Genomic DNA, 20,344 nt, shown 5'->3' on the forward strand with positions numbered 1-20,344 from the left:
TCTCTTGTACGCATAAACTCTAAGGCAACAGAGAGTCAGCTTTGTTTCTCAACTTTCCTCATTGATATTCCCTTCAATGAAAGTGGGCAACATGCCAAAATTACAAATTAAAAAAGGAATGTATAAACATGGCACAAACGGAATCCATGGCTGAAGCCACAGGTTCACCTTCTTGCAAGATTCCTGGTTAGAAGGCCAGGATGTTTTGACAAGGGGAGCTAATGGATAGGGATAATTTCCCGATTGCTGGGGATTTCTCAAGAGTATTGGTTCTCAAACTTTTCTGCACCGGGACCCACTTTAGAATGACTATCTGTCGGAACCCACGGGAAGTGATGTCATTGATCTGGAAGTCATGTTGTGACTGAAAGTGACATCATCAAGCGGAATGAGATACTCAGAGTTTAGAAAACGTGACATTCTTCCAGCTGTGGGAAGGCAGCTTCGAATGGACAAAGGAAGTGTAGTTAGTGGAAATTAGTTGGAACTGGGGGTGCAACCTTGGGGTAGCTGCACTAGTTGCTTTCTGTTTGCTGAAGAAGGGTTTACTTCCACTATCTTTGTATATAAGGCTAGGATCAGAAAGACACCATAAAACTCCAGTACCCTTACATCCGAATGGAAACTAAACCTGTAGAGATGGCACACTGCTTGGAGATAGTATATTGCAACACTGAACTGCATTAGTTTGGTTCCTTGAGCGATGCTCAAGGAACAGGGACAAGGCTTAAAACAGCTAGAGAAAGATTCCAGAAGAACAGAAAACAGTCAGGATGCAGAAGCTGGCTTTAAGGAGCTGGGAACAAGAACTGGATGCAGTTTCATTTGTAGCCTCTATAATAGGTCAAGCTCAGGTTGCTAGAAAGATACTTGAACCTTGGGACTGATCCAGATTGTAGACTGGACAAGGCTGCACTTCACAATGCAGAGGAGAGCCATCCTGTTTGAACGTACCTTATGCACAAAGTTTTCTAGAAGCAAAAACACAAACGCATCAAGGAAGATTCCACTGCATTCTATGTTGCACTAGTCCGTGGTTCCCAAACTGTGGCTCACCAGCGGCTCATGACCCAATTTTTGGTGGTTTGCAAAACTGAGAGGGTAAACTGAAAGGTATGTGCATCAAGAGATAAATAATCTGCTACTTGGGAGCGGCACTGCTACCCAATCACCATTATAGCCACAGAGGCTTAAGTGAAGTAAACAGTAAAGTAAAACTGTTTTTTAAGGTGGATTCCAATGCTAAAAAGTTTGGGAACCACTGCACTAGGTTATTACAAGTGGGCCCCCATATCTGTGGATTCCGTATTTGCTGATTCAGTTATCTGTATATTGGGGCAAGGGCCCAATCCTATACTACCTGAGCGATAGCGCTGACCTCCAGCACTACATGTCACACATGTGCCACAAGGCAAGTCCACAGCACCTGGGAAGGAGGGAGCACCAGCAATGAGTCAGCACCAAGCGGAGACACTGCAGGAGTGTTCAGAGGTAAATCACATGACCAGGCAGCAGTGAGGGTTTTCGGGGTGGGGGCGCGTTCCAGGGAAGGGGGAGAGTGGAGCAGGCATGACAAGCCCGGGGGGGTGGGACCAGCAGAGCCCTGCTCCACCGGATTCTATCCTCCATGTCTGGCTGAAAAGCCCAACATGGAGGTTCTCCAGTCTGCACCAGCAAAATAGACAGCAAAGACTAGAGTAGCCCCATTGAATACGCCCTTACAAAGACTAGAGTACGCCCTTACTCAGGGGAAGAGAACAAATGTCCCCTTCCCCCAAGAAGACTTCTGGTGACCTCCACGAGGCCGCAGGATCCAGCAGTCGCCATTTTGTTGCCGCTGCACCCAGTGGCCCCACTGGGGATAAGATCGGCCTGTTAATTACCTTTGTTGTAAAGCAGAAGTACTTGCAACCTGAACATTCTTGTTTAACATTCTTGCTGAACTAAAGAGCCAGAAGTGCAGGCAACTAGCCTGCACACTCCAGAGAGACTAACAGGAAGCAGGACCTCCTTATGTTCAGCAAGAATGTTAAACAAGAACAGTCGTGCTGCAAGTGCTTCTGCTTTATAACTAAGGTAATTTAATGGGTGTGTTGGGGGGGCTATAGGGAGTCGCTCTTTATATAGCATTCCACCACATCAGCTGTTTCCAGTATCCATGGGGGGCCCAGGAATGCATCCCCATGGATACCAGGGCACACCTGTACTTAAAGGGATTTTTTGAATGCAGGTGCGCATTCAAAAAATGCAGGCCTTAACCTGCAGTCTGAGGTGGGACAGTCCATATTACCACCCAAGTACTTTACCATCTTATTCTTTTATTATTATTATTTATTCCCCCCTTCCACTATAAAGTTAAGCAGAGATACATGGTTCCCTTCCCCCCCATCTAACTCCATTTTATTCTCACAACAGCCCACTGAGATAGGTTAGATGGAGAGCGTTTGACAGTGATATGGCAGAGTGGGTTTTATAACCAGGTCTTCCAAGCCCTGGTCCTACACTCTTAACCACACTATCTCTTATTCCACTGCATGCAGACTAAGGATTAAATTAAGTTCCTCATAAACAGTGTCTCCCGGGGGCTGGATTTACAGCAAGATAGCTGAAGATTGGGGTCCCAGAAGCCTGATTCTCCTCCAGTTCTCTGCAATTATGGAATCTGTGCTGATGGTCCCAACCAGGGTTGTATTTCTACAGCACATCAGCCTACCCTGCTGTTCCCTTCCCCCAGAACAGGTTGTGTATTGCCTACTGTGGCCTCATGAGACTTCACCCTCATCTCAAGCTTGGTCAGGACACGCACGCCCAATCAACACAGCCAGCCGGGGACTCTGGCCTCAGCAAAAACGGGCAACCCTTTGCCTTCATTAAAGCAAAGGCTGCATGCTATAAAATATTCAAACAACTAGAGCAACTCTCTCCACAGCATGCCCAGCTTAAATGATATAAATATGTGCTTAAACAAAATATAACAAGATCGGCACTACCTATTTGGAGAACATGCCAAACACCACACGAAGTAAATCCCTTGATAAGAAAAGGGGGAAAAAAGTGAACGAGAAGGGATTACTAAGCTAATGCCAAGGGATGAAGGGAGGTCATGGAAGCCCGAGATGACAGAGGATTAAGGAGAAAAGATCTTTCATGCATTCCACCCGAACATTAATGGAAATCTGGCTCTTTCTTCAAATTAAATGTCAGAGCAATGTTTAAAAGTTAATGCTCATTTCACAGCTAAAACACCCTTTTCACCTTCCTTCTGCGGACAGAGAGAATAGTGCCAATCAATCACTACTAAAGAGCAACTCAGATACAACTATGCAGTGCGCTCTCTCTTGTAGCAAACTGTTCAGTGCAAAAGGTATTTCAACTGGCATATGCAACAGCCCACCCATGAGGCCAACTGAGACCGTCGTCTCAGGGCCCAATACTATCCAACTTTCCAGTGCCAGTGCAGTCGCAATGCAGCCCGAAGGAAAGGGAATGAACATTTCCTTCCCTGGAGGAGGCCTCCATGACTGCCCCCCCCCATTGCAGGATGCAGCTCATGATCTGTTGGCACGACTGCGCCAGCACTGGAAAACTGGATAGGATTTGGGCCTCAAGCAGATTAACAGAGACATCAACCTCCATCTGCATGTTCACCTTCACTGTACCTCCTTGTCTCTCCACTCCTTGGATGGAAAAAGGAGGAGGGGATGGAATGGAAGTGAGAGAGGAAAAGAGAGTGATGAGCTAGAGTACCTCACTCTAATCTCCTCAGCAGTTCCTCTTCCACTCTGTCCCCCTCTTCTTTTTCCACTCCATGGAGCAGAAGCTTGCTCCACAGGTGCCAAGAGGTCTTGGGCCAGCACAGGGGATATGTCACCTGAAAGTCAAGCACTGCATGAAACAGCGCTATGAGACACCATCGATGAATGCACAGCTACCACTGGTTAGAATGGCTGCCAATCACTCCAGGAGAAAGAGCACTGTAACGAATCAGCGCTCAACTCAGCAGTGCTATAGAAGTTATGCCTGTATGTATTTATATACCGTTTCCCTGAAAATAAGACCTATTCCAAAAATAAGACCTAGTTGTGATCAGGGCCAGGACAGGGGAGGGAGGGGGTCCTCAAGCGGGGGCAGGCGGACAACATGACCGGGAACGCTGCACTCCCATGCGTGCCACCTAGAAAGCACCCACTGTGCTACCTTGGGCAGAGGACGCGGAGGAGGAGCTGAGGTGGGAAGCAGCAAGCAAGGCAACCCTGCCTACCGGCTCTGATCTCTGCCTACCGGCTACTGGCTCTGAGGCTCTCCACACTTTCCAGGCAGTAAGTCCCATTAACTATAAAGGGACTGACTTCTGAATAGACAGGCAGGCAGGCATCCTCCTGGGCGCTGAGGGGACATCCTCTCCACACCTTCCAGGGAGTAAGTCCCATTAACTATAAAGGGACTGACTTCTGAAAAAAATAAGACCTACCCTGAAAATAAGACCTAGTGTTTTTTTTGAGCCCCCCCAAAAAATATAAGACAGTGTCTTATTCTCGGGGAAACACAGTACTTTTCAATGGAGAAGTTACAAAAGTGGTTTATGCTGAAAGGAACAAGCTGGTTCCCTTTCACAAATGAGCTCACAATCCAAAAAGCACCACAAGGAAGACACCAGCAAAAGAAAAGTCACTGGGAGAGATGTTATACTGGGATGAACAGGGACATTTCCCCTACTAAATTTAACTCTTATAAGGCTCCTCTTTACTCAGCTAGCAGAGGATATCTCACATTCTCCATTCTGTATACCAGCCTTCTTCAGATTATTGTGCAGCAATTTGCAACTGATGTAAAAAATTTCCCTTGCTGGCACATAAGCAGCTGGCTCAGGGCCATTGGATAAGCCAGTCATTCCGAAAGCAGCTCCTTCTAGATTCAGCCCCTTCTTTCCCCCATGCGATATGCTGTTCTTTATCTGCTGAAGCTACTACAGATGACAAGAACTGGCAAAAAAACATTAAAGGAAACCGATTTGCTCTGGAGAAAGACGAGATTGTAGATTACAGACACTTCAAGATGCTAAACCACGCTTCGGAAAAGACTGCGGGGACATGAAAAGTGGCAGGATGGAGGCAACCACTAGAAAGATCTCTTCGTGACAACATTAAAAATATCATGTCAAACTCTTTGGGGCTTACAACATCAGGATACCCAGCTCTGAGTTTTGTTAAATAAAAATTAGAGCACATTTCAGGGAGGCAAACTCCCAGCTGAATAGACTGTCTCTTGTTCCAAGAACAATCCCCAAGACTTCGAAAACATCCATCTTAAAAAGATTTCTGTGCAACCAAGGAAGAATTGATGGATAGTCTCCTTTGAAGTGCTGATAATTTATTCCATAATGCAATGAATGGATTAAGTATAAGTCTACAAATATAGACCCCACAATGAATGAGGAATCTCAGAGAAGCGTTTTTTACTGGTGGGTTAACTCTTGGGGAGGGAATGTTAGAGAAAAGAAGAACAGCTGGAACCAAAATAAAACGGGGCGGGGAAAATCAGGTCACGGTGGAGTTAGGAGGAGGAAGTGGGATTTTAAGGAGAAAAGAAGCCCAATGATCAACCTTGGGTGTCCAGGGAAATAAACTTTAAAGAGAAAGAAGGTTTAGTCAGAGAACAGAATCCAACACTGAAGCAATATAGACCCTCCACAGCCAAGACAAAAACACAAGGAAAGGTACAAGTCCATGAGCAAATTCCTCCTTGCAGAGCTGACCCACCCATGAGGCCAGATGCGTGGGAGATGGGTGAGGTGCAAGAGCACCTACTACCCAATTTTCTAGATTTGAAAAGGAAGAAAAGGTCAAAATGGATGAGGAAGAGCAAAGGAAATGATGGGCTAAAACGTATCTAGAGGAGCAGCAAGAGAGATGACGACCTCACTGGCTCAGAAACTCCATCAAATGTGGTTACTGAACACCCATGTATTGTTTTATGTACAACAAACGTATTGACAACACATGTTTCTGGGCTTCAATTCAAACCCCCTTCCAACCTATGACTGAGAACCTTAATGAGGATTCCGCACATGCTAAGGGCGGGGATTGTCAACTGGTCAACCCTTAGGTGAGTCATTAGCCCTTGGAACAACCCACATTAGGTGGTAGATTTCGGAGCACTATTCTTGGAATGGAAGAAGAGTCCTGAAGAATTAGATCAAGAAGTCCATCTGGTCCACCATCCTGTTATCTCACAGCAGCGAACTAGATGCCTTCAAGACATCCACCAGTAAGGCAATTGCCCTCCAGCCCCTAGACCAGCCATTTTCAACCACTGTGTTGTGGCACACTGGTATGCCATGGATGGTCTGCCGGTTCACCACGGGAGTTTGGGGGACGATCATTTGTTAATAGGGCCACTGGGCAACGCAAGCCCCTGCTGTCAATGTGGTGTGCCTTGTCAACTGTCAAAAAACTGATGGTGTGCCTTGACAATTTTAGTGCCTTGTAAGTGTGCCATGAGATGAAAGAGATTGAAAATCACTGCCCTAGACAATGTTTGTTTGTTTTGTTTTGTTTTTAATCAGCTTTTAAGAACACAAAATCAGTCATTTCTTTTATGAAAAATCATGCATAATGCTAAACTGGTATAAAACGGATATAGATTTGTACTGTTATCGTGTCTGTGGAACTCCCTGCCTCTGGATATCAGGATGGTCCCCTTCTCTGTCAGCATTCTAACAGCTGCTGAAAACCCACTTATTTTCTCTGGCTCATTGGGCTTAGTTTCAATTGTCCTTTAGGATTGTTTTTCTGTTGTTGAGAATTCCCCCCCCCAGCCCCCACACACACTGGCTTTGTGATTTTTCTTCTGTTTAAACTGATTATTGTGCTACTGTTGGTTTATCTTCCTTCAACTGTTGAAAGCTTCCTTGGGCACCTCCCACTGGGAGAGGAAAGGTGGGGTAGAGATATTTAAAAATAAATGCATGCCTTTGGTTGCTCCCCCTGAGACTGCCTTCCCTGCTGGAGTCTCTCCCCATAACATGGCATCTTTGGATTACCTTGTGGCTGACAGAGAATTAAAACAGTAGGAAGAGTTTTAACTGCCTGTTCGCTGGGCAGTTTCAGGGAGGAAGCACACTTTCAGGCTGTGAACATGGTAAGTTATCAGCTCTGAGTGAGCAAAATAGGTCAGACACAGATTCACTGCAGCATAAGCCTATGCATGGTTACTCAAAAGTAAGCCCCACTGAGTTCAATGGGACTTACACTCAGATAAATGTGTAATGGAATAGATTGTGAGCCCTTTGAAGACAGGGAACCTTTTGTTTATTTTGCTAAGAGTCCAATCTTACCCAACTTTCCAGTACCAATACAGACACATGCTGCATCCTGTGGTGAGGGGCAGTCATTGAGGTCTCCAGAAGGTAAGGGAATGTTTGTTCCCTTAGCTGGGGAGGCTGCATTACAGCTGCATCAGCCCTGGAAAATTGTATAGGACTGCACCCTAAACCACTTAAGGAACTTTTTTTGCTGCAGGAACATATATAGATAATTTTCACAATAAATAATGACACTAGACAGATAGACAGACAGCAAGTTCCACTGATTGCAGCCAAGTATACCTTCAAATGGGTTGCTTATATGAACCTAAAAATATTAGGAAGTCACTCCTGTTAGCTCAAGTGCAGGCAAAATATACAAAAAATAAAAAATACAAGACAGGCAAAACAATACAACAGGTGAAACAATTTTACAAGGGAAAGCAAATCAGTGGAAGGGCAGCTCCTGTGCATTAACTTCCCCCTCCAGCCTCCAAGTCCACCTGCATCTCCTTCAGCAACCTCCCCCTAAAAGAGCTGGAATTTGGACTATACTGTATCACCTGCCAGTTGACCAGAGACAACTGCTACACAAAAACTCATTGATAAGCCCCCCTGTATTTTTAATATTTAGGTGTCACATTTATATTGCACCCTCTCTCCAAGAAGTACAAGGCAACACTCTTGGTTCTTCCCTCCCTTTTACTCCCACAACAACCCTGTGAGTAGGCAAGGCAGAAAGAGACTGACTGGCCCAAAGTCATCAAAGGAACTTTCTTGGCTAAATAGGGATCTGTGTATATACCACTCCAGTCTCTCCACCACATTGCCTCTCAACAAACTGTGTATGTGATAGTTTTTTCATCATTGTAAGTTACTGTATTTGAGGAGCCAATCATGGCTGGTGTAAGGGAGAGCAGCTAAGGGCCCAATCCTATCCAACTTTCCAGCTCTGGTGTAGTCACAATGCAGCCCTGTGGTAAGGGAACACATGCTCTCATACCTTGATAAGGCCCCAGTGACTGCCCCTCCACCACAGGATGCAGTGCACACCCCACTGGCACAACTGAACCAGAACTGGAAGGCTGGAGAGGATTGGGCCCTAAGGCTGCAATCTTACCTGGGAGTAAGTGCCACTGAACAAAATGGGACTTCTGAGCAAACATGGACTATAAGAGACAGCAGGACAAATCAGAAAGTGTCTAGTTCAAATCTCACCTCTTGCCAGGGACTCACTCAGAGGGCTTCAGCCAGCCACTCCCCCTCAATGGAGTGGGACTTCAGTCAGCCATTCTCCTAGCTGCAACACAGGATACTAATACTCACTTTACAGATAGTGAAAAGGACTGAGAGGAAAGATGCAAAACCTTTTAAACACCTGAATGCTCTTGACAAATGTCAGTACATTATTATTATTGAAATGAAAGGTGTAAATATAAATAACACAATATACATTCACACTTCAACTTAAGCCCCACTAAATTAAATGGGACTTATTCCTGAGCTAGTATTTATTTGTTTTGCTTTGGACATAGTCACGCTGCACTGCAAATGCATGAATGGATGAAGTTGACCCAGAGCCAGATCCTTTCCAACTTTCCAGCACTTTTGCAGCCATACTAGCAGGGTGCGTGCAGCATCCTGTGGTGGTGGGCAGTCAAGTAAAGGAAATGTTTGTCCCCTTTCCTTGTGGGGCTGCACTGTGGTTCCATCAGTGCTGGAAAGTTGGATAGGATTGGGCCCCCAGCAGGAGTAACAGTCCAAGCCTATGCATGTCTACTTAAACACTTTCCTGAGAGTAAGGCCCATTGACTATAATGGGGCTTATAGTAAGTCCTGTTATAGTCAATGGGGCTTAACCCCAGGTAAGTGTGAATAGGAATAAACCTAAGATGCCAATCCTACACATGCTTACCTGAGAGTAAGCTCCACTGAATACAACAGAACTTTGGCTCCATCAGTGCTGGAATGTTGGAAAGCATCAGGCCCCTAGGAGGAGCAACAGCCCAATCCTATGCATGTCTACTTAGAAGTAAGTCCCATTATAGTCAATGGGGCTTACCCCCTGGTATGCGTGGACAGGACTGCAGCCTAAAGCACCAATTCTACACACACTTTCCTGAGAATACAATTCTTTTCAATTCTTACAATTCTTTCCAGAGAATACAATTGTCTCCATTGAAGACAATGGGACTTACCTCTGAGTAGACAAGCATAGGTGTGTGCTCTAAGGTGGCAATCCTATGCACATTTCCTGAGAGTAAGCTCCATTGAATACAATGGAGTAGACAAGGCTAGAATTGTGCTCAAAGGTGGCAATCCTATGTATACTTACCTTGGAGTAGGTTCCATTGAATACAACTTACTTCTAAACAGACATGCATAGGATTCTACCCCAAGTCCCACTGAATAGAACAGGGTTTTGGTTGCAATCCTATCCACAGTTACCTGGGAATAAGCCCTATTAACCATAACAGGAATTACTTCTGAGTAAACAGCATAAGATTGAGCTCAAAGGCTGCAATTCTACCCACACTTATGTGGGAGTAAGTCCCATTGATTATAACAGGGCTTAGTTCTGAGGTTTGACGCTAAGACTATCCTATCCACGTGTGTCCTATCCACACTTACCTGGTAGTAAGTCCTACTGACTCTAATGGGACTTACTTCTGAGTATACAGGCCGACACCCTGTCCACTCTTTCCTGGGAGTAAGTTCTATTGACTCCAATGGGACTTACTTCTGACTAGACATGCATGGGACTGGGCTCTGAGGCTGCCACTCTGTCCACCCTTCCCTGGGAGTAAGCCCCAGTGTGTGTAAGGGCTTTTTATCAGGGGGCACGAATTTTCTTTTGGGCCCCTTCCCAAAGGGGGAGGGGGCAATGGGAACAGGCAGAACAGGGGACAAAACACGGCAGGGAGAGGGTGCTGACAGCCAGAATAGTCTTTGAAGCCCAGGTCTACCAGGCTTCCTGATGCAGAGCCCAGGTCTACCTATGGCAGCTAAAGTAGTATGGAAAACTAAACACACTCCTAAGTCTCTCTAAAATCTTGGAACTGCAGAAAATCCATTGCAGAAAATTAGCATCGTCGTAGTTTGGCTCACACTGGAGTGGAGAGTGTGCTGCGTGCACCAGAATGAACTTCTGCAGCTGCCCCTGAGCTCCTCTGCACTCTCTCATGGCTATTGGACCCACAAGCAGTAAGAGTTACTGCAGCAGGACAGCTTCCTGCTTGGTCTGACACTGTGTCAAGGAGGGTCGTGGATGCTCTCCTGGGCCCGGGCAGTGGCCGAAGTGGCCACTGCGTGCCCCGGTTGGGTCCCCAGCATCCTGCGCAGGCAGCGAGTTCAGGCGAGGCAGGAAAAGCCCGCTCCCGGGAACTTTCAGTGCCCCCTTCCTGACCCCGGGCCGGGCCGGGCCGAATCGCCCCCTCTGCTGGGCCCCCCTTCGGCGGCGAGCTGCCGGGGCTCACCCGCGCGGTCCTGGACGCGGCAGACGATGTCCCAGCGCGGCGCGGCTTCGCGGTCGAGGCTGGCGGCCAGGGTGAGCTCGCCGGTGTCGGGGTCCAGGCGCACGGGCGCGTCGGGCGAGAGCAGCTGGAAGCGGGCGGCGGGCAGGCGGGCGGCGGGGCCGAGCGCGGCCAGCAGCGAGCCGGGGCGGGCGTCCTCGGGCAGCGCCAGGGCCAGCGGCGGCGGGGCGCGGGCGGCGCGGCGGCGGCGGCGGCGGCGGGGCGCGGGCGGGCGCACGGGCTGCGGCAGCACCTCGAGCAGCAGCGGGGCGCTGAGGCGCGCGGGGCGGCCGCGGTCGCGGGCGAAGAGGCGGAGGCGCAGCGGCGCGCGCAGGCCGAGCAGCGAGCGCACGAGCAGGACGCGGCCGCCGCGGGGCTCGACGAAGAGGTGCGGGCTGGGCGGGCGCGCCAGGAAGCGCAGCTCGGCGTTGGCGCCGGCGTCGGGGTCCCGGGCGCGCGCGCGCCACAGCTGCGCCCGCAGCGGCAGCGTCTCGGGCACCGGCAGGCGCAGCGGGCCCGGCCCGGCGGGGCGCAGCAGGCGCGGCGCGTGGTCGTTGGCGTCCAGCACGGCCACGGCCACGCGGGCCAGCTCGCGGGGCTCGCCCGGGCCGGCGCGGCGGCGGCAGCAGAGCGCCAGGCGCAGCGCGTAGGCGGCGCGCTCCTCGCGGTCCAGCGGCCGGGCGGTGCGCAGCCACACGCGGCCCGAGCGCGCGTGCAGCGCCGCGCGGAAGCGCCCCGCGCCCTCGCCCAGCAGCCGCAGCCGCCAGCGCCGCCCCGGCACCCGCGCGCACCAGGGCTCCGGCCCCAGCCGCGTCAGCGGGATGCTCAGGCCGCCCACCCGCGAGCCCGCCGGGCGGTTCTCCAGCACGTGGCCCCCGAAGGCCGGCAGGCGCCGCGCCGCCAGCGCCAGCGCGCAGCCCAGCAGCAGCAGCCACAGGCGCCCGCCGCCCATGCCGCCCAGCCCCGCGCCCTCTGCGCCTCGCCTCGCGCCCGGCTGCCGCGCGCGGAGGCGGAGCCCGCGGCGCGGACGCCCAGCCGGTTGGACGGCGCGCCAGGCCCCTCCCCGCCCCTCCCCGCCCGTCGAGGCTGCTGCGGCTCGCCCCCCTCCCGGGACAGTGTGGGCAGGCTCGCAGCCCCAGCAAATGCGCCTCTACTCGGAATTAACTCCCAGTATAGTCAGCAAGGCTTACTGCCAGGAAAGTGCGGCCTGAGGCTGAAATCCTGGGCACGCTCTCCTGGGAGTAAGCCCCGCCGACCCTAATGGCACCTGCTCCACACGTAGGATTGGGCTCTGAGGCTGCAATCAGATGCGCACTTTCCTGGAAGTAAGTCCCCGTGAACCCAGTAGACACGCATAGGATTGGGCTGTAAGTCTTGCCGGGAGCCTCCCCACGCTGCTGGAGCACCCTCCCCTTTGGAGGCAGGAGCTGGATGGCATCTCAGGGAGGGGGCAGATTTATTGCTCCTGCCTGCCAGGGGGATTCAGCCCAGTGGCGTAGCTAGAGGTGGTGCAAAGCACGGAATTTTGAAGGGGCCCTCCCCCTTCCTTTTGGAGCCGTTCCAGGCAGGGGGGAGCAAAACGGAGGAACCCCTTGCACACTGCAGTGAGGCTCAGGATCAGGCCCCAGGAGTGTAGCCTCCGTTCGCTCTCCTTCCCCCACCCCATGGCTCTGAAGAGGAGAGGCCCTTTGCGCGCTGCCGCAGTGAGGCCCCCTGCAAGACTTCGTGCTTTAGCTCTGCCACTGGATGAATCCTATGGCGGGACACGCACAGTGGCAATACCACCTCTGTGAAAAGCGCCTCTCCTTCCATTTACCGACAGGGAGCACGAAAGGTGAGCTCCTGCCTCCAAAGTGGAGTGTCCCTTACCTGGGGGCTGCCTTGTGGCTGCCTCAGTGCTGGAAAGTTGGATAGGATTGGGCCCATAGGTGGTATATGTAGCAGGTGCGGCCACATGCATATAGAGGAGTTAGAGCATCGATTTTCCACCTCCTTTGTCTCAGGCACACTGACAAGCCACTACAATGGTCAAGGCACACCTCCCTTTTTGTGACAATTGACAAGGCAGGCTGCACTGACAGCAAGGGCTTGCATCCCCTAGTGGCCGTACGAAGCAATGATCCTTCCCCAAACTCCAAGGGCACACCTGTAGATCAGTGGTTGAAAATGGCTGAGTTAGAGAATATGCAGAGGTGTTAGAGAATAATTTGAATTTTTTTTTTTGCAGGTTTTGGGTTTTTTGTTTGGCTTTGTCTTACAAAAATGAAAGTGCAGAAAGTGGTATTATGTGTTTTTATTTCATTACCACACACACACAAAAACTCTCTCTTAAAGTAAGGATGCAATCTTAACCTTTTACGTCAGTGCTTTCCAGCAATGGCATAACGGTGCCAGTGGGACATGTGCTGCATCCTGCAGTTGGGTGTCACTGATGGAGGCCTCCTCAAAGTAAGGGAATGTTTGTTCCCTTACCTCTGAGCTTCATTGCCCTTACGTTGGCGCTGGAAAGCACTGACATAAGGGGTTAGGATTGTACCCTAAGGCTGCAATCCTATGCACTTTCCTGGGAGCAAGGTCAATTGAAATTGTTGGGGCTTACTTCTGAGTAAACATGCATAAGATTAGGCTGTAAGCCTGCAGTCATGTGCACACTTTCCTGGGAATAAGCCCCTTTGAATTAAATGGGACTTCTGAAAAGATGGGCATAGAATTGGGCTGTAACACTCTCTTGGCTTTTACAACTGTGCAAGAAGTGCTATTACAAACTAAATGACTACAGAACACAGTGGAGCCTATAGCAGTGTGTAGTGGTGAGTGAAGGCAGCTTAGGGCCCAATCCTATCCAACTTTCCAGCACTGAGGCAGCTGCAGTGCAGCCCAGAGGTAAGGCAACAAATGTTCCCTTACTTGAGGGAGGCCTTCCATGACTGTTCTCCACTGCAGGGTGCAGCACATGCCCCATTGGCATGGCTACATCAGCACTGGAATGTTGGATAGAATTTGGCCCTTAGACAGTAACTGGTATGACAATAGGTAGTTGTTGCAAGCATACCCCTATTCCAGCAATTTTCCACCTCTTTCATCTCACAGCACACTGACAAGGTGCTAGAATTGTCAAGGCACACCATCATTTTTTTAAATAATTGATAATGCAACACCATGCTGCCAGCATGGGGCTCACACACATCCCCAATGGGCCTACTAATATATGACCCTCCCCCAAATACCCACTGCATACCTGTGAACAATTCATGGCACACCAATGTGCCATGGTAAATGGTTGAAAACCACTGCCCTATTCAAATCTGTGTCATGTTGGAAGCTATTCTTGTTAGGGCTGGCTCCTGATTCTCATTCAGGCTGCCTACACTGAATTGAACCAGATACCAGGAACCATCTGTGCTGACCCCTTAAAGCAGCAATTTTCAACCTTTTTCAGCTCGTGGCACACTGACAAGGAGTTAAAATTGTCAAGGCACACCATCAGTTTTTGACAATTGGCAAGGTACATCATACTGCCAGTGGGGTCTCACATTCCCCAATGACCCTACTAATATGCAACCCTCCCCCCAAACTCCTGTAGCACACCTGCAGACTATTCATGGCACCCCAGTGGCACAATAGTTGAAAATCATGGCCAATCCCCAAGGTACATAGTGCATAGTAAGCCCTTTAAAGTGGAATGGAATTTACTTTGAAGTATGTGAAGGATTGCACCCTTAAAAGCACCACAGGTCTCTGTCATTTTGGCTGCTATGGGCAGAGGGCAAGTTGGCTTTCTTCTTGAATGTGCAGTGAAGTCATTTGGGTGTAATGAGTCATATTCCATAAATCTCCTGCATACAAATTTGTTTCAAAGCTCAACCACATCACCCAGCTCATTTAATTTCATTCAAGACCAACATCAAGCTGCTTTCATAGGATCTTTGTTCAGTTTTATTGCAGTCACTTCTTTGACTCTTCCCCACAGAGGCTTAGCTAGGTCATTTGACACCCGGGGCCCATAAAATTTTGTCACCCCATATGACGAAATTATATTATATTATTTATTATTAATTAATTAATTCACATTTTTATACCACCCTTCCCCTAAGCAGCTCAGGGTGGTGTACATGGTTCCTCCCCTTATTTTTGTCCTCACAACAACCCTGTGAGGTAGGTGAGACAGAGATAATAATAGTCATGATATGAAATGAATAATAATAATGGCCAGAAAATAAATGCAGTTAATATTTCTTCACAAGCAATGGATGAAATTCTGCATAAAATGGTACATAACATCATTGTATTATTCCTAAAAGCCACAATTTCCAGAATTTTGGTCACTAGGAAGATTGTGGGGGATCCAGGCTTGGAGGAGAGGGAAGAAAGGGAGATTGTGGAGGATCCAGGATTGGGGGGGGGGAGATTGTAGGGAATCCAGGCTTGGAGGGGGGAAAGATTGGGGGATCCAGGCTTGGGGGGGAGAAAGGGACATTGTGGGAATCCAGGCTTGGGGGGGGGGAGTAAGCATAGCACTATCAGGACTCACTCAGCTTTGCAAGTCTAAAAACAAGTAAAAATTCACCTTACAGCTGAAGCCTCTGCTGTATTCTTTGAGGGGGAAAGGCTTCCTTCTGGAGCATTTGTTGAGCTCTACTTTCATCAGATCAGGACCATGCAGGTAGCCTTGCACTCCGCTGTGCCCAACTTGACCAGGAACCAAGGCACGTTTGCCTGCTCAGGAGTAAGCACAACTGTGTGGCTTCCTTTTGCTTTCCATAGGGCTCAATACATTCCTCAGGGACTTCTTTCTTGGGTGTTTTTGGGGTGCTACTTTCATTGGACAGGAATGGATTCCTCTCAGCCTGCCCTTTCTGATGGACTAAGGCAAGTCTGCCTACTCACGAGTAAGTTGGTTTCACTTTCCATAGGGCTCCGTGCATTTTTGGGTTTCTGTTTTTTTTTTGGCCATAACTTTTGATGGAGATATTTCACTCTGGTATTTTGCATTGCATTCCACTGGAAATTCAGCATCCAATAGTATATGGCATGATGCGGTTACTCCTAACCTTCACAATGTTAGGTCATTTGTGGTGTTACCCTCCCCCAAGGGTGGTACCTGGGGCGGACCGCCCCCGCCCCTCACTAGCTACACCACTGCTTCCCCAGAACTATATCTACAGCTGTCCAGCCTGAGGCAATGACAGCTACTCTATCCAGTTGGCTGGGACCAATGGCAAGTCAGCACCTCCTAGTCTTCAGTGGCAATTCCATCTGGGCATTTATGTAACTTTTTGAAGAATTACTATTAACTCTGTAGAATTAGTATGTAAATTTTCTTGGGCTCTTCCTCCCTCCTAGTCCCTTCCTTTTGTGCCATTAGGGCACCCTTTTTTATATATTTTCTACATTTATCTATGAGATTATATGTCAGTGAGTAACAAATGTATGTTTTTTACATTTTTTGTGCAGTGCTTAGACATTAGGCTCATACATAAATAAAAAGTTTTCCTTTATGGGCTTTTTTCCCCGAAACTGATGGGTCTGTTATCCCCAAAAATGATGGAGAAGACTCTTTTCCTATCCATTTTACAGCAGTGAGATGAAGCCCTGGATTTCTGATTATTTCATTTGAACAAGAGCATAGAAAGCTACTTTTCACTGATTCAGAATCTTGGTCTATTCAGCTCAATATTGGCTGCAGTCACCTCTGGGTTATAGTCAAGGGAGCAGAGCTTTGGAATTTCTCCTGCACCAGGAGCAGTGGTGTCTTCAGTAGGATTGCTCACTCTTGAGAGTTTCTGCCAAGGATCTTAGCTGAGAAGCAGCATGGCTTAGTTGGCTCAGCAAGAGGCAAACTGAGAAATTTGCCTTGGAGAGTTGGTTAATGTCTAGGCCAGCAGTTCCCAAACCTTTTTGACTGACTGCTCTCTTGACCTACTGGGACACTGGCTGCAGCTCCCCATCAGGGCTACAATCCTGTACATTATATAGGGTGGTAAGTTCTGGGGAAGGATTCCACGGCTCCCCTGGCTGGCTTCTGCAGGGAGCTACAGCTCACCATTTGGGAGCCACTGGTCTCTAGGTCATCATGTTTTCCAAGGGCTGCCTGAGACATTACATAGCTCACGTTGCATTAAGGCTAGACTCCTATGCAGATTTACCTGGAAGTCCTACTGAGCACAATGGGACTTACTGCTGAGTAAACATGCAGAGGATAACAATGATTTTTAAATTCCATTTTTATACATTTATTTTGAACTATAGGAACCCACTCCAAGAGTCTGGGATGAAATAAGCTAATCTTTTAATGCAGCATAACTCATTTCAAGGTAGGAATTAGAGCGTTTTCTTCTCTTATGAAGACATTTAAAGTTTATTTTTTGCTGTTGCTGTATAGTCTCAGAGCACATGGCTATGAGGATGTCATGATGAGCTCCCATACCTCAGAATGTACTCCCACACCCACTGACACCATTATCTCCCATGCATGCAACAATCTTGGGGATTCATTTACAGTATTCACTCCTATTTTGCTACTGTAAATGTAAAATGAAACAGTCTCTTAACTGTTCTTACTAGTTTAATATCTTTTACATCCTCTGAGAAGCATATATTTTAAATGGATTTGGGGGGCTGGGAGATGGAATAGAACCTTAGCGCAATACCCAATTGATCCATAGAGTGAATGCAGTATCTCTAGGAATGGCGCACCTCTTGGGGGGGATATTTCTAGTTTAAAAATAGATCCGAGTTTTATCTTTGATTCTCCTTTCCCTGTTTCGGGGTTTCATGCTCTTACTGTTATTTTTTGAGCACTAGAAAAAATAAATATGATCTATCTTGTTCCCTTTTCTTCTGCAAGTCTCATGTATTTTCTTGTTGTCTTGTAGTTATCTCTCTCTTCCATGGTCTGTTATTTTTCCACAAAGGCACTGAGAGCATAAAGAAGTCCATTAGCCTAGCTGTTGTATTTTTTCTCTTTTTAAATGGAGTGTCCTATCCTCATGCCCCAACCTTGCATCCCTCCACAGCTTGTCCAAGGACCAACAATATGACTAAGGGCCCAGTGTCTAGGCAGTGACATCACAATGTCACATGACGTCACTTCCGGGTTCTCCCTGGAGGAGGAGACTGTCGCTGCAGCAACTTTGCACACCCCATTCCTTGGAGGCTGGGAACCACCATAGGAGAAGGAACAGGGTGCACAAAGCCTTCAGTGCCTCCTCCGTAACTAGAGCAGAGCCTGGGAGTGGTGTTGGTGTTCCCGCCATGGCCACCCCCTTATTTACCAACTGAGCTGGAATTACAGTAATGCCATTGTCACTATAATTACTTCTCCACTGCTTCCTTCTTTCCCCCTTTGGAAAAAAAAGGGGGGGAAGGAAGGAAGGAAGGAAGGAGGCGGCGGCGGCGGCGGCGGCGGCTCAGGCTCCAATTGAGCCTTTTGCGCAGCTACTAAGCAGCACAAAAAGCTCCACTGGAACTGTTTTGCATCGATGGAAGTGATACCTAGGAGACAAGCACCATCTGTCTCCTGGAAGTGGTGCTTGCTTTCTGGGCACCACTTCCAGCAGAGACAAAAAGCTCCAATGGAGCCTTTTGCGCTGCTTAGCAGGGCCACCAAAGACTCCAACAAAGCTAAAAGTAGCACACACCTCCTCCAAAATTGGATGAGGAGGGCACCGCGTCCAGCTGGCTACCCAGCCATTCTGAGGGCCACCTTCTTCTCCTCCCCTTTCTTTAAAGGAAGGAGAGGAGGGTGGCCCTCAGACACAGTCAAGAACCGATCCAACAATGGCTGCAGGAGCTCAGACACTATCTCCCACTGATCTAAGGGCTGCCCTCCTCTCTTCCCCTTTAAAGAAAGGGGGGAGAAGAGGGCAGCCCTCAGATTGACACAGAACCGCACCAACAGTTGTTGCAGAAGTGCAGCAACTGTTGGTGTGGTTCTGGACCACAATACCTGTGGGACAGCAGGTCATGGCACCACCACCCCCACCAAGCCTGGTACCCAGGGCATTTGCCCCCATTACCCCTGTCATGAAAGGGAGGGGACTTCTAGCAACCACCCGCTGATCCAGGGCAGTGATGTCTAGTGCCAAGCACTCACTCCCTTCCCATTCCCCACTCCTCCAATCAGTTTGGACATGCAGCTTGGTAGATCTAGTTCACTGCCACCAGCCCAAGAGATCCAGTTCCCAGGACAAAACCCCTCCCCACAATTGCTATTCAGGGTTGTTAAAATGCCCTCACTCTGCCAGTAGCACCTGCAGAGCAGGAGGCCGACACCCACTAATCCCAGAGGTTTTAAGCAAAAAAGTTTTTTAAGAGATGAGAAAAAATGCAGACAGGCTTGGTTCCTCACAGGGTGATGTCCCCTGAATGGTGCTGGCTCTGCAGGAAAGCCTCACACATGCAGGCCCTGCTGGACTAGGCTGAAAGCCTATATCCCAAATCAGTCTGGCCCGAGCTGAGGGGACAAGAGCTCCCAACATCTGGAGGGGGAGGACAAGCCAACATAAACAGAACCTAATGCTCCCAGCCTATGTATCCAGGGCTCTCCCCAGCAGCCTTCCCCCTGCTTCCCAGAGAGTGGCTCTCCCTATCTTGCCCTGTGTTTTGCCAAATTCCCAGGCCAAGCTTCCCCTAGAGAGCCTATGCCCACTTTTAGCTAATTAGGTCTCCTTTGTTCCCCAACAGTGGCCCTAGTTCTACATTGCTGGACCCCACCACCAGAGTAACTCACTTGTTCAGCCTGCAGAGGTCCTCCTTCCTCCCCTCTCCTGCCAGCAGTTCCTCCATCCACCACAGCAACACCTTGGTCCTCAGCAGGTCTTGGGAGTGGCAGCCAGACACCAATCTCCAGTATCTTCAGCAGTCCCCATTTAAGCAATTCTCAGAAGTCCATTTGCCCATCTGTCCATTGGTCAGTCAGCAGGTCCAATAGTTCCTCAGTCCATTCATCCATCAGCTTAATTCTCTCTGCTCTCTTAATCTCTCCAACACCCACCAAACTCTCCCTTCTCCAGGTGCTGCTTTTATCCCTTAATGACCTGGCTGCCTCTAGTGGCTGCAGCTGTGCAGCAGACCCACTGCTAGTTACAGCCCTGTGGTTAACCCCATGCTTGCCTGCCAGAGCAAGGGGCACTGTTGACACCACACCCTGTCTTCTCTAGGGATCTCATGCATTTCCATTAAATGCTTTTTTAAAAATAGAAACAAGTCTGAAGAGTTTTGGCGTGCACATTTTGTCTTTTGTTTTGATTTCAGAACATCAGACAACTTCCAAGGGATTTTCATCATGTGTTTGTTCCAGCGTAGTCTGCTTTCATTAAAGCAAACTGATCCCTCCCTGATGCTGAGTTTGTTAGACCTTTATTGTCTTGACAGAAGCCTGTTTGCCTGTTTGTTGTACCCATTAAAATCCATCACTCATTTCTTCAGATTTAGGCCATTTTTGTGTGTGTGTGTGTGAGAGAGAGAGAGAGATTCTGAGTCTGGCCACTGAAGCCTAAATCATAAATATGACTGTCAATTACAGCTA

At 48.8% G+C, this 20,344-nt stretch overlaps 1 protein-coding gene across 1 annotated transcript in view; it reads right to left on the minus strand.

The window, feature by feature from the left end:
• LOC136660657 (neural-cadherin-like) overlaps positions 1-11,767 on the minus strand; it is a 91,756-nt gene extending 79,989 nt beyond the window's left edge. The window contains exon 1 of the mRNA XM_066637965.1: positions 10,780-11,767. Within this exon, the coding sequence (XP_066494062.1) occupies positions 10,780-11,767 (988 nt within the window). The remainder of the gene's footprint in view (positions 1-10,779) is intronic.
• Between the last annotated feature and the right edge of the window lie 8,577 nt (positions 11,768-20,344).

This window comes from Tiliqua scincoides, chromosome 9 (assembly GCF_035046505.1).
Source record: "Tiliqua scincoides isolate rTilSci1 chromosome 9, rTilSci1.hap2, whole genome shotgun sequence".
NCBI lineage: Eukaryota > Metazoa > Chordata > Lepidosauria > Squamata > Scincidae > Tiliqua > Tiliqua scincoides.